The sequence below is a fragment of the Oratosquilla oratoria genome, chromosome 1, assembly GCF_046742065.1.
Source record: "Oratosquilla oratoria isolate Oo_2021 chromosome 1, ASM4674206v1, whole genome shotgun sequence".
Classification (NCBI taxonomy): domain Eukaryota; kingdom Metazoa; phylum Arthropoda; class Malacostraca; order Stomatopoda; family Squillidae; genus Oratosquilla; species Oratosquilla oratoria.
In genome coordinates this window covers 71,485,304-71,500,303 of record NC_134777.1, presented here as the reverse complement: position 1 = coordinate 71,500,303, position 15,000 = coordinate 71,485,304, and the positions used below count along the sequence as shown (strand labels likewise).

Below are 15,000 nucleotides of genomic sequence, written 5' to 3'. Positions count from 1 at the left end.
CATCCACCGCCCGCTCCTCCACCACGAAGAAATCCCAAACCTTCCAAAAATTATAAAATCGCAAATGCAATCAAGAGGACGAGATCAATGCTGCAATCAAAGCCGCCGGGAAAAAAAAGGAGGGGGGGGGAATGAGGACTAAATGCCTCAGTATTGGCATTTCGTCCGTTTAAACCAGCGCTTCTCTCCTTGGGGACAATATCTCGACGGAGAGGTGAAGTCATTGAGTCCGAAGACCTTCCGAGGTCTTCTAAAAGACCTAAAGACTTAAAGGAGGCGTAAGACCAGACGTCTGCAACAGACAGTCCTACCGAACAAGTGGCACCCCACCCACCCCACCGCCCCTTATGTACCCAGTGTCCCTTTTCCTGTTTGCCGCCGGGTGATTTTGTTCACGCCCATGGTAACCCCCACAGAAGCGAAAGCACCTGACGTCAGGTGATTTCAGTCGCATTAGTGGCAACTATTGGGTAGCGAAAATGTATGGAACCTCTTCTATATTTCTATTTTCTTCTTCCTTCTCCTTTCTTCTCTTCTTCTTCCTTCTCCTTTCTCCTCCTATTCTTCTTCCTCCTCGTCCTCCTCCTCCCCTTCTCCTCCTCTTCTTCCTCGTATTTTGGTGGCGAATGGGTATAGTTTCTCCTATCTCCAGTTTCTTACTCCTCCTCCCCCTCCTCTTCTTCTTCTTCCTCCTTCTCCTCCTCCCGTCAGTCATTACCGTAGTTTTCCGACGGGTAATAGTTCGTTCCATCGCTGGCCACCCAAGCCTGCACGCTGACGAAGTCGCTGACGTAAGAAGGGATGTTACACTTGAGGAGAGCCGAGTTGCCATTGATGACGTACTCGCTCAGGATCTCGGCCGAGTACTGCTGAGGGACCACTGCAACAGGGGGGCGGCGTGGGCGTGAATGGGCGTGGGCGGGTGAGGGAGGGGTGGGGGAGGCATGAGTGTGGGTGTGGGTGTGGGGACAAGTGGGTGTGAATGAGGACAAGGGTGAATGGGGGTGGGGTGGATGTGGGCGAGAGTGGGTGAGGGTAAGGGTGGGTAAGGGTGAGGATAGAGGAAGTGTGGATAGGAAGGTTTGTGTGGATGTGGACATGGAGTTGGTTGCGGAAGTGGATGAAGATACGGACAGGCCTCACGAGATCGGTGGATGACACTCGGATGGATGGGAACATGGATGAGTGGTTGGGGGATGAGTGTGGGTACGGATGTAAACGCATGTCTGATGAATGATAAGCATGACAATACAAGGACGGATGACGGAAGAAGTATGGATGCAGAGCCATGGTGGATGAACGCTTCATCTATGGATGCGTGAAGCCGACAGGGATGGCTTGCACCTTTTCGAACGGATGACAATCGTGAAGAAATGGGTTGAAATGGATGAAGATGGATGCTAAGTGGATGTATTAAGAATTCCCGGTATGTTTTGGTATCACCGATACCTGGTTGGTGCCCTCGGCACCCATGCAGACTCCAGATCCATCCCTACCCTTGACTTTATCCAGTCTAGGTCATCTGCCTAGAAACGGATATAAATCATTATTACTTTCACTTCCTCTCTCTCTCTCTCTTGAGGCATTCTTACTTGGCACCCTAGTAACGAGTTCCAACCGTTTCCATCTCCTGCTTTCTCTTTCTCTCTCTCTCTCTTTCTCATGTAGCACCGTTTCTATTAACTCCTCTTTTTCTCTCTTAATCCTGTGGCACCGATTACATCAACTGCCTTCTCTTCCTCCTCCTCTCTCTCTCTCTCTCTCTCTCTCTCTCTCTCTCTCTCTCTCTCTCTCTCTCTCTCCTGTCCTCTGGCACCCTAGCAACGCGTTCCAGTTGACGTTGGCACCCTTTCCAGCGCTGCTTCCTGGCACCACAGAACTCTGGCAACATATTCTTGTTATTCCCTCGACGACGCCAACCCCGGCAGCGTTCTCTGGCACAGTGCCATCGCCAGATGCTTGGCACTGCGCGTGATGCCTCCATTACAAATGGGACAACAAATTATAAATGTAATTTTTCCATTATTATTATTCGCACATTATGCCAGGACAACAAAATATTCTTGTATATGTATATATATATATATATATATATATATATAAATATATATATATATATATACATACATATATATATATATATATATATATATATATATACATATATTCGTAAGTCATAGCGATGACTACTGCACCCAAAACAACCAATTTTCTGTTCATGTACGCACATAAAAACACACACGAAATACATACGCATGTACACACACACACACACACACACACACACACACACACACATGACTTGATGGCGCATTGGCTAAAGTTCTCGGACGCCATTACAGAGGTCCGGGTTCAAATCCCACCCAGGGCTGAAATAATTTCAGTATCGCTGCGCTACGAGTCGTTACTTCAACTCCTGTGGGCGGGGAGTTGGGGTGTGTGTGCGTGTAAGGTTACATCATTACCCATAGATCGGTCATATATGAGCTCTGAGCTCTCTTCCGGGAGGGTAATAGCTGTCGATCACGAGTCCAACACGTGATCCAATACCATGGTGAATCTCACAATCTTTAATGGTGGATAATTCTCAGAACAGAAATCTTGTTCAAAAGACTTTGAATATTTCCTGTTTTAATCAACTTCATTTTCATTTCAGTTATCATAGAAGATGGTCTCGTTGTCAAAATCAAGACCTGTAACGACAAGTTCCCGAGTATTAACCCATTAAACTCCGATGACAAGATGTCTTGTCATTTGGTCAAATAAAACAAAAAATCATAAAACACCAAAATGTTTGATCAAACACCAGAAAAATATGACGTCAATCCTCGCTTCGCTCGCAGCGAAGCGAGGACTGACGTCATATTTTTCTGGTGTTTGATCAAACATTTTGGTGTTTTATGATTTTTTGTTTTATTTGACCAAATGACAAGACATCTTGTCATCGGAGTTTAATGGGTTAAGGGTAAATTCGAACCCAGAGACGATGAGGAAAGCGAATATAAAGGAGAAAGTTTTTGAATACAGAGAGATGTCTTCGCGAGCAAGTTCGATGCTTTCAGATTCACTTCGATAAACACCCACGAAAAACATCTTAACCCCTCCAGTGGACAGCGTGTCGAACTCATGAGCAGGTAGTCGCAGGTTCGATTCCCGGGACCCGCAGCGTGCTTTGGTTCACGACAGCCCTGGCCAGGTGGGGAGGCGACCCAAACATTGACCTAAAAAATTCTATCGGTTTGATGCCATTGAGTGGGTTTCTCACTTCCCACTTCGTGGAAGTGGGATGGCGAGTCTTTTCGGCCTTGTCAAGGACCAAAAAGTCTCTGGAGACAAGGACTAGGGCCTTTACCGTGAACACCCTGGTTTGGCAGATACGTATCTCCGTTGTCCGTCACCCACGACTGCACGCTGACGAAGTCGCTGACGAAGGAGGGGATCATGCACTTGAAGAGTGCGGAGTTGCCCTTGATGACGTACTCGTGGTACACGTCAGTCTGGTAGTCCTGATGCACGACTGCAGAAGGCGAAGCAGAAGGAGAGGGTCATAAGAGGAGTGAGGGGAATGTGAGGGGGGGGGAGGAGGAGGAGGACGAGGGGCGAGAGTCCAAAAAGAGAAGTTCATGACGAAGGTTGTCTTGAGAATTGGCGTAGGTACAGCTACGTCGCAGAAGCAGAAAGACTGTGTGTATGTGTGTGTGTGTGTGTGTGTGTGTGTGTGTGTGTGTGTGTGTGTGTGTGTGTGTGTGTGTGTGTGTGCGTGTGTGTGCGTGTAGGCGTGCGCATGTGCACGCGCGTGTGCGTTTGAGAACGCGAGTATAAGTCTATCCGGTTAAAGAGAAAGGCCTAATATAACAGAGGGATTTGAGATTGCTAGCACTCTTAGGAGTGAGGAAGACGAGAAGGAGGATGAAGAGAAGAAGAAGAAGGAGAAGGAGGACCAGGAAGATGATCAGGAGTAGGAGGGGAAAGAGGAGGGTGGGAAGGAAAAGGATAAAGAATAAGAAATCGGTAAGGATGATGGTGAAGAGAAGGAAGAGGAGGAGGAGAGGAAGAGAGGAAAGGAGGAGGGGGAAGGAAGAGGAGGAGGAGGAGGAGGAGAGGGCGGGAGGAGGAGAGGAGGGGAGGAAGAGGGAGGAGAAGAGCCAACCGGGTGCCAAAGGTGGTGATGCTGATTATGATTACGTCGGTGTGACTGTTGCTTGTTCTCTCTCTCTCTATCTTTTTATCATTCTGTCCTCGACCTCACCAGTTTGCCCGTGGTATTCCATATATATATATATATATATATATATATATATATATATATATATATATATATATATATATATATATATATATATACATATAAATATATATATATATAAGGAAGGTGAAAGATAAAGATACGGGTCTAAGGCCGAGTTTCTTTCTGACCGGTTTAGCTTATTGCTTCTTCAGAGGAAGAAGAAGCTATAAGCGAAACCGGTCAGGAATAAACTCGGCCTTAGACCCGTGTCTTTCTCTTCCACCTTCCTCAAACCTGTCACAATGTCTCAAGATATTCAACATTTGCTTTGACCAACGCCAGACGATTCTATTATAATTACAAATCGCCTTTAAAGGATTAAACATTTCTCTCGAATTTCACATCGAAAGGTCACTTCAACCATTTCATTCTGGCTGACATCAGACGATTTGATTAAATTTTGTTAAACTTCTCGTTCTTTGATTCAAAATGACATCCTCGTTGTGGTTAACGCCAGGCGATGTTATTCACTGAAGCTCCGAGTTCGTCTCCATGAGACCTGAATATATTAGACTCCCTTTATGTGGGAAGGTGTATGTGAAATCCTTTCACGATCACTTGTCGCCAACCATAATCAAACCTCAAAAGTCGGGTTTTCGAGGAACGTGGCAGAGATAAGATTATAATGTTCAGACTTAGGACCGCCTCTCTAACCCCCATGGGGCAATACAACCTTCGCATCTCACGACAGCGGTTTTATCCGGTACAGAGGAGTTACTCTATTCGTGAGAAATACTCACGAACGAAATACCGGGAGGAAGAGTAGGGGGAGGAGTGTCGGGCAGTGGGGAGTGGGGGAGTGTCTGGGAAGGGGACCCCAAGTCCTACCCCATCCCCGACATTGGAGATCCTGTCCGGGTCCCCCAGGCACCGCACGGGTCCTCGTGGCACTACCCAGGCACTGAGCCACTTCGCAGAGCCCCCCCCCCCAAAGACGCTGCCACCAGGGGGCCCGTACACCTTATCCAGGGCCCCAGCGTCACTCTTCGGGGCCCCGTAACGAAGAGCCCCTACAGATGGAGACCCCAGAGGGAATTACCATAGGAGTCTGACGGGTAATAACTCGCGCCGTTGTCGTCCTCCCACGAGGCAACGCTGACAAAGTCGCTGACGAATGAGGGGATGTTACACTTGAGGATGGCGGCGTTGCCCTTGATGACGTACTCGAGGCTCACGTCCGTCAGGTAGTCCTGGTGCACCACTAGTGGACGAAGGCATGAGTTGAAGGAGGACATGTACGACTGTACGAGGTGGAGGTGGAGCAGGAGTAGGAGGAGGACGAAGAGAGCTAAGAGTGCAAGAAGAAAAGGATGAAAAAAGTGGAAGACAGGAGGTAGAAGAGAAGAAGGAGGAAGAAGAGGAGGGGAGGAGGTGGACGTGGAGGAGGAAGGAGATGGACGTGGAGGGGAAGGAAGTAGTGGTGTAAGAGGTGGTAAAAGAGGAGGAAGAAAAAGAAGAGGATGAAGAGGAGGAGGTGGTGAAGGAGGAGGAAGAAGAGGAGGAAAAAGAGGATGAAGAGGAGGTGATGAAGGAGGTGGATAAGGATGAGGAGGAAGAGGAGGAGGTGGTGAGGGTGGAAAAGGAGGAGGAAGAGGAGGAGAAGGAGGCGATAGAGATGTTGAAATACTATCTGCTCTTTGCCTCAACAGAAAACGGAGAGCGAGAACCGGGGGACCCACAACTCTAGTGGCACGTTATAATGCCTGCAAGGGCTAAAATGTCACGTCCTGGACCACGTGACAAGAAATCACGTGACACAGGGCGATCGGTACGTCACGTCGGGCACGTTACGTTTTCTATGTCATACCAGTCATATGTGTGAGGGGGACATTCAAATGTGTCCCGTTGTTTATCATAACTGATGATCCAGGAGGCTAGGACGGTGGCCCTTACAGAAGACTTTGTAATGTGGAATTTAATGAACTATGCCCTTGGTCCAACTTGCTGGCGGCAGGGTTCGAACTGCCGTCACCTCGACCTCCGCCGCAAGTAGCGACGCTCTAACCCGATCGGCCAGGGTACCATAAATATGTAAATATATTACTTTTGCGATTGTATTACTTTGTTTAAAAGAATCAATTGATCTATATAAGAATTGTCATATGTAAAAAATGATCAAACAATTGAACAACGAAATTTATGTTATGTGTAGGTGCAACATTGAGTGACGGACATCACGTCAAACGAGGAGCTGAGGACGGATGACGTGACATGATGTGACGGGTCCGCACGTGACAATCAACAGGCGTCTGTGACATCCGGAAAACCGTGACGGCCACCCATCAGCGGGTAACCGCATTTTTCGCCCGGGAGTGACCAACCGCGCAAGTCAACCGGAAGTGGAACCCGGAAGCCGGATCACGTGGCTCTTTAACTGTAGTTCTCTTTAGTGGGAATTTTTAGAAATTCATTTATTTATTTATTTACTTATTTGTTTATTCGTTCATTTATCTCTGAAATTCTGAAGTTTACAGTTTTGGAAATAAAAAGTTTAAAAATACCAAAATTATTAAAACTTTATTCATTCATTCATTTACTTATCTAGCTCAGAAATTCATAATTTTCCAATATTGGAAAAAATATACATAATTTTATTCACATGTTCATATGTCTATCATCTCCGAAATTCAAAAGTTTCAATTATTGTAAAAAAAAAAAATAGTTTTAAGGAAAATACCAAAATGATTATAATCTTATCCATTTGTTCATATTCTTATTTGTCGGGATATTCTGGATTTCGGGAATCTTCCGAATACAGGAGATTTTCGATTTTTACTTACAACAAAGAGAACTGTCTGATAAACAGCACCTTCGCGTGAGAGTAACCAACCACAAGAGTTCCTTCAAGAATAACCTTAATAGTAAAAGAACGACCTTATCCCTGTCATCTATTAAGAACCCCGTGTCACCTTTAAATATTATATTCTGGTTGCTGCCCGACAATTTTATTCAGCTCAGATGCGACTTCACGACGCTAATGAAGTCTCGATGAACCCAGTAAGCCTCAGAGTCGATTTAAGCAATTTTGCTCCGGTTAATTCCAGACTTTAATCGTGCTCACATATTACCTTTCGGTGTGTTGTCTCCACTAATCCATTATGTCTCACTACCACCTTTTATGGTCTCTGTCCTGACGAACGCCAAACGACTCTACTCAACTTAATGATCTTCAAGTTTCAAAAGGTTAACGAGAAAAGGGTAACCGACTGCTCTAGGTCCTCCTTGACCCCTTCGTCGAACCTTGGAACTACCCTATGGGAGCCCTCATTACCATAGGAGTTTGAAGGGTAGTAACTCTCGCCCTTGTCGGTCACCCAGGCCTGCACACTGACGAAGTCGCTGACGAAGGAGGGGATGTCGCACTTGATGATGGCCGAGTTGCCCTTGATGACGTTAGCTAAGTTGACGCTAACCAGATACTCCTGAGGAACGACTGAGGGCCCACGGGGGCGTGAGTGAGCGAGGAGGTGAGTGGGTGAGGGCGTGGGTGAGGGGAATACGCGCCCAACTGCGCGGGCCGTGAGGAAGGGAAGGATATGGAAAAAAACGGAGGTAGGCGCAAGCGGGCGTGAGTGGGTGTGAGTGAGTGTAGATGGGCATGAATGAACCTGAGCGGGCGTGAATGAGCCTTGTAAGCTTGAGTGAGTGTGAGTGTAAATGGGCGTGATTGGGTGTGAATGGGCGTGAATGAGCCTGACTGGGCGTGAATGGGTGTGAGTGTAAGTGGGCGTGAATGAGCGTGAGAGGGTGTAAGTGGGTGTGAATGAGCCTGAGTGGACGTGAATGTGGCTGAGTGACGGTGAATGGATGTTTGTGGGCATGAGTGTCAGTGAGCGTCTGTCAGCCCTTAGATCTTTTTTCAAACTAACACCAGATAGTTTCATTCAAACATGAGAGAGAACTACAGCGAAGATCGAGACCCCTGTGATGTCAAGAGTCCCCTTTTCGGCTGACGTCACTCATATCAAGAAAGGCACCATGTTGAAGGGCCTCCCGTGATCGTGAGACCAGTGTGTGCGAGAGGCGTCCGTGAGAGAGACGTGAGAGGCTGCCTGGTGCGGAGGATGTGTGACGCCACGGTACCACAGATGTCTTCAGGGAAAGTTTAATCGCAGGGCAAGAGAGAACCGGCTGTGGTGGTGGTGTATGTGGTGGTGGTGTGTGTGGTGGTGGTGGTTCGTGTCGGGTTGGTTTTGGTGGGTGTTGTGGTGGTTGGTGTGGTGGTGGTAGGTGGCCGGTGTGGTGGCTCTGATGATGGTGGCTGCGGTGGTGGTAATGATGGCTGTGGTGATGGTGGCTGTGGTGGTGGTGATAATGGCTGTGGTGGTGAGAGTGGTGATGGTGGTGAGTGTGGTGGGAGCAATGTGGATAGTATATGAAAAGGAAATTGAGGTGGCAACAGTAGCGGTGTTGGTGGTAGTGGTGGTGGAGGAGGCTGGTGGGTTGGTTGTTACACACTAGCTTACCATCGCTTCTATCCTCTTGCAAGGAGGAGGAGGAAGAGGCGAACGCGGGGCGTAATAAAGACTATAGCAACGCTGATATGACAATGACAAAGAAGACAACGAAGACGACGATGACGACCCAATATACTTGGACCACAGGACGAAGTGTTCCCCCGTGCAGACAAGAACGACCCACGTGGCCCTCCTGCTGGGGCGAGAGGAACCCCGCAAATCTTTCAATCCAGGAAGGTACTTTACAATGTCTATCTTTGTCTATTTCCAATCGACTCTAATCGATTGAGGAGCTCCCCATCACAAAACAGCATATACCATTTAGCGTTAAATTAATATTTAATTTCTTCCTGCCGCCAGGCGATTTTATTCAGACTTTTAAGATTCAGACCTGTCTGGGTTAGCCCTTTGAGCGTGTAAATTAAAATCGTGTCTTTATTCAGACTGACGTCAGGCGATTTTATTCAGTTCAGCTAAAATTTCATCGATGCTAAAGAGCAAATGAGTAACAGCCTGATGGGGTCCCGACCCATGTAGACGTTCTTCAGGCCAAAGATCTTTTCCCTCAGGACATACAATATCTATTACGACTACATATTGAAAGCCAACCAAACCAATTAAAAATAAATTAATCAATAAACAAATAAATACATAAATAGATAGATAAATAGATAAATAAAAATCACGAATGTCTATTCGCACTAAGAAAAGCAAACCCAGAAACTAATTAAAAATCAGAAAATGACGATATGAAAAAAAATCGAATAATTTCAATTAATCTAAAAACATTTCGCAGTACAGTAAGCCACAAGAAGTCATACATGTTGCCAGATGTACGATGTTCGTCAATATATATATACAGTATATATATATATTTTTTTTTCTTTTCTTTTTTTTCTTTTACAACATTTACCATAGTTTTCCGTAGGGTAGAACGTTTCCCCCGAGTCCGTAACCCAGGCCTGTACCCTGACGAAGTCGCTGACGAAGGAGGGGATGTTACACTTGAGGATGGCGGCGTTGCCCTTGATGGCCGACTCGGGAAGGGCATGGGCCTCGTAATCTTGGTACACCACTTGAGGGCGAGCGTTCAAGGGCGAAATAATGATGAGTAGTGAGTCAGGAAAAGTTCGAGGGGAACAGGTTGCATTTGGAGGATGAGGTGGAGAGGTACTATCTGGAGGAGGACCACGAGGTAGACGAGGTGGAGGTGGAGTAAGGAAATGTTTGGAGGATGAGGTGGAGAGGTGCTATTTGGAGGAGTAGGAGGAGGTATATAAAGGATGACGTTGGAAATAACTATTTGGAATAGGAGGAGGAGGAGGAGGAGGAGAGGAGGAGGAGGAGGAGAGACGAAAGAGGAGGAGGAAGAGGAGGAGACGAAGGTAAAGAGGAGGAAGAAGAGGAGGAGACGAAGGAGAAAGAGAATGAGGAGGAGACAGAGTTAAGAGGAGGAAGAAGAGGAGGAGACGAAGGAGAAAGAAGAGAAAAAAGGAGATGGAGGAGAAGGAGACGAAGGAGATGGAGGGGGAGGAGACGAAGGAAGAAGGATTTAAGAGGATGAAGATGATGAGGAGGAGATGATTTTTTTTTATTTGTTTATTTATTCTATTTTATTTTATTTTGAAGGACGAAGTAGAAGGTCCAAACACGGGGTCGCGACCGAAGCACATCCTGTTTCGTCTGGGGTCCGTCACCCCTCGGTTGAGTGAAATCTCCCAGACTTAACCAGAAAAAAAGCACATTCAAAAAGACGTTCCATTTCCGAAGGCATCAAGGACGAGGCGGGGGAGGTGGTACTTGAAGCACGAGGCCGGTGGAGGAGGAGAAGCCGTTTGAGAACGACGTTGTGATGTGACATTAAGGATGAGGTGATGGAGAACGAGTGAGGTTCGACGTGTGTGTGTGTGTGTGTGTGTGTGTGTGTGTGTGTGTGTGTGTGTGTGTGTGCGCGCGCGCGCACAGACTACAGAAAATTAACCTTTCTCCGTGGCACCCCAGGAAGGATGAAGGGTTGCGAAAAAGATTACCTTACAATATATATATATATATGTGTGTGTGTGTGTATGTGTGTGTGTGTGTGTGTGTGTGTGTGTGTGTGTGTGTGTGTGTGTGTGTGTGTATGTGCGCGCGCGCGCGCGAGTGTGTGTGTGTGTGTGTGTGTACAACACCAAATGGGTCCCAGTGAACAGATTTACATGTATCACCACAATTCACTATAATTCTAAGCCATCAACAATGAGAATCTCGAGGAGGCATGCATGCAGAAATTGAAACGTGGTACAGCCAAGGACTTGAAGCTCCGCTAGCACGTGACAAGTGATAGTGACTTAACCGATTGAGCCATCAAGAGAGATACTTAGAATTAGAGTGAATTGTGGTTGATAAATGTAAGTATGTATGTATGTATATAAATGTATGTATGTATGTATGTATATAAATGTATGTATGTATGTATATATATATATATATATATATATATATATATATATATATATATATTATCGACGCACGGGTCAGGGTTCGCATCCCATGGCGGAGCTTCTAAAAACGTTCAATCTGTCTTAAACATACACAACTTGTCGGAGGGCTCGCCTAATACGGGATTAGATGAAAATGAGACTAGATCTTCCAATGTTACGTGAAGCGTGGTCGGGGACTAGTACAGTCCTTTTGAACCATCACCATGTAGCATGGTCGCTAGCGTCTTGGCCTCGTGATTATCGACGCACGGGTCAGGGTTCGTATCCCATGGCGGAGCTTCTAAAAATGTTCAATCTGTCTTAAACATACACAACTTGTCGGAGGGCTCGCCTAGTACGGGATTAGATGAAAATGAGACTAGATCTTCCAATGTTACGTGAAGCGTGGTCGTGAACTAGTACAGTCCTTTTGAACCATCACCATGTAGCATGGTCGCTAGCGTCTTGGCCTCGTGATTATCGACGCACGGGTCAGGGTTCGTATCCCATGGCGGAGCTTCTAAAAATGTTCATATATATATATATATATATATATATATATATATATATACATATATATATATATATATATATTAAACCTTAACTTTCCTTTCCAAATTCAATTATGCATCTTGAATTCACAAGAAAACGCCTAAGATTGCTTCATTTTTGCATTTCATACATTTTCATTCCTTAATGTTTAGTCAAGACAATCGAGGAACTATTAGAAATGTAAATTATTTTCTTTAAATACAAAGAATTTCAACCACATTAGATTAAAATATGAATAATGCAGGCTGTGACCATAACACAGTTCTTATTTTCGTTGTCGCAATCTTATTAAATATTCATGAGAGAAAGGAAGATTCAAATTCTCGACGAAGGTTGATTGCTCGGAAAAGAAGACGACAAGTGACGTCACATTCGCAACTTCAGTCGACTGAGCAGAGTAATTGCCAAATGCGGCAACATTAAAAAACTTACGACTGCATAAATTATATTTCAGATATTTCATAACAATTATGTCGTTACAGTTCTGTTCGTTTCAAAAGAAGATGAATTCAATTAAATTGTTAATGATTGACTTTGTTTTAAAAAGAACTTTTCCATTTCATTGACACTATTCTATGCAAAATTGATCACAGAAACATATGTATATATATATATATATATACATATATATATATATATATATATATATATATATATATATATATATATATATATATATATATATATATATATATATATATATATATATATATATATATATGGTATCGGCTTACAATTAAAACCCTTGGTAGGATCTTTTACTATTTTTCATCTATCAATTTTGTCTAATTCTATTTATCTCTATTTTTTACGATATATATCGGAAATTTAACCTCGTGTCTTGCTGGCAATAGCGAGAGAATTAAGAAATAATTTTACAATTGTAAGAATACTTATTGGTCTGTAAGCCTTTTCATTGCTCTTCCTCTGTTGACTTCGCCATCGGCGTCGACATGACGTCACTTTTAAGCTCCGCCCCACCCACAAGTACGTGAACTGACGTTACCCTTGATTTTTGGTATGTATTTTGTCTACTTTCGTATACAGTTTGTAAAAGCCAACCCTATGGTCACGTTCATTAAAGGTGAAGATGGTGTGTGGTAGTGGCAGTGGTTGTGGCGGAGGGGATGACAATAACGAATAATAACAATAACCACGACCTCAACCACTTTCTCCCAGAGCAGCTGGAGGAACCTACGATACAGCCCTGCACGGTGCACTCCCAACCAGCTGTACACAGTACCTTAAACCATCTGACCAGGACACCTACAGTAGAGTTCTTGGTCCAGCAAAACTCAACACAGAAGCAAAACCAAACACTTGTACTAAAACTAAAAACTGTTACTGTCACCCTTGCGCAAGGGGATGAGGTATGTTTATAAAGTCACAACAATGCCCTACAGATCGGTCTGTAGACGAGCTCTAAACTCTCATCCGGCTGGGAAAGATCTGTCGACCACGAGTCCAACACATGATCCAAATATTCGCCCGCAAAGTCCTCGGTACTTTATGATGTAGTGTAGGTAGTTGGCGACCTACATGCACACTGTAGTCTTACGTCAGATAAGTTTTACATATGCTACTAGGCAGTCATTAGCTGACACGCTTTCAGTGAGACCAGTTTTACACTCTCATACTGTTGTCTGAGAAATCGACGAAATTACTCTCCATAACTGAACCGAAGACATTTCTCGAAGTACGTGAATTCGTTTGGGTAGAAACGACTTGAGCTACAATCTGTTTTTCGAATATCTGAATGCCATATTTCCTTTGCCCCAATATCATGAGAAACTGAATGGCAAACTAAGAAAGGGTAAACCTTTACATAAGTTAGACACAATGTTTAAATGTTCTTGGGGAAGTCTAGAATACTGTAACCAGTTTTTTTCTAGTTTGTTCAAGTTCATAACGTTTGGCGAGAATTGGTCCAGCGTGAAGCGGCCACGTCACCCATAAGTCCTGAGAGACACGATGTTCGAAAAAGGGGTGTTGTCGAGGCGGATCTCAAAAACCATCCACCAGATGAACATAATTTCTTTTTTTTTCCTCCACCAAGATACCCTTACCCCTAACGACATCCCCACACCAACACCCATCCCCATCACACAAAAACTCCCCCAGCAAGACGCGTCAAGTTACCATATTTCTCTGAAGGGTAGTAAGTGTCCCCAGCATCTGTAACCCAGGACCTAACGCTGACGAAGTCGCTGACGAAGGAAGGAATGTTACACTTGAGGATGGCCGCGTTGCCCTTGATGACCGACTCGGGCACCACGTGTGTCTCGTACTCCTGGTGGACCACTGCGGGCAGCCGGCGGTTAAGACGGTTAAAGTCGTTACGACAGTCAAAACCGTTAGGAAGTGGTGGAAGGATCAGGGGGTCAGGGTGAAGTTCACAAAGAGATCTGGGGTTTGAGTGTTTAGGAGTCGTTCAGAGGTTTTGAGGGCTTGAGAGTAGATTTAGAGGAAGAGGTGTTTGAAAGAAGGTCACAGGAGGCTTGAAGGTGAGGTGAGGGTTCTTCCCTCTGGGTCCGCGATAAAGGAATGCGTGGTCATGCGATCGATGGTGAGCCATGGAGGTGAATGAAAATATGAGACCGTGAGGCAGAAACACTGTCCAATAGGACAGAAGCTAGTGGGCCGTAATTTTTTTTTTCTTTAATTCCTGAAAACACACAAAGGCTTTCGTTAAGTGACACGATTAACAGCAGAAGCCACCTGAAGGAGATGAGACCGAACTTGTCTGGAAAAAAGATGAACCACCTGAAGGAGATGAAATTGATAAATAATCCAACAAAAACGGGGAGAGTGGACTCTCTAGAAAAAAATAAATGAGTAAAAAATAATTAAACAGATAAAGGAATAATAAAAAAAATCCTGAGGGAAAAGAAAAAGTCACATGAAGCGGGGAATGAATCACCAGGTGCGATCAAGTATGACGATCATTTACCGTACTTTTCCGAAGGGTAATACACTTCGCCCTTATCCGTGACCCAGGCCCTAACACTGACGAAGTCGCTGACGAAGGAGGGAATGTTGCACTTGAGGAGCGCCGCGTTGCCCTTGATGACGTACTCGGGTACCACGTCGGTCTGGTACTCCTGGTGCACCACTGTGGTACAAAGGACATCGTGTTTCGAGGGGGGGTTGGAGGTGGAGGGGGTCAAGCAAGCGAGTGGGTGTTATGCTTAGAGGGGTCCTGAGGAGGAGGGAGAGGGTCAAGGATGAGCATGGGATGATA

General features: G+C 45.2%; 1 protein-coding gene across 50 annotated transcripts in view; it reads right to left on the bottom strand.

Moving 5' to 3' along the window:
- The window catches only part of Dscam1 (Down syndrome cell adhesion molecule 1), a 635,227-nt gene that overhangs the window by 290,268 nt on the left and 329,959 nt on the right, over positions 1-15,000 (bottom strand). The window contains exon 5 of one of the 50 annotated variants that reach the window (XM_076205675.1): positions 13,899-14,060. The exons of 45 other annotated variants lie outside the window; for them this stretch is intronic. In XM_076205675.1, coding sequence (XP_076061790.1) covers positions 13,899-14,060 — 162 coding nt within the window. Of the gene's footprint in view, positions 1-718; positions 881-3,352; positions 3,518-5,327; positions 5,490-7,559; positions 7,722-13,898; positions 14,061-15,000 lie in introns of all 50 variants that reach the window. 4 more of the 50 variants (XM_076206250.1, XM_076206740.1, XM_076205582.1 and 1 more) reach the window with 4 other exon arrangements.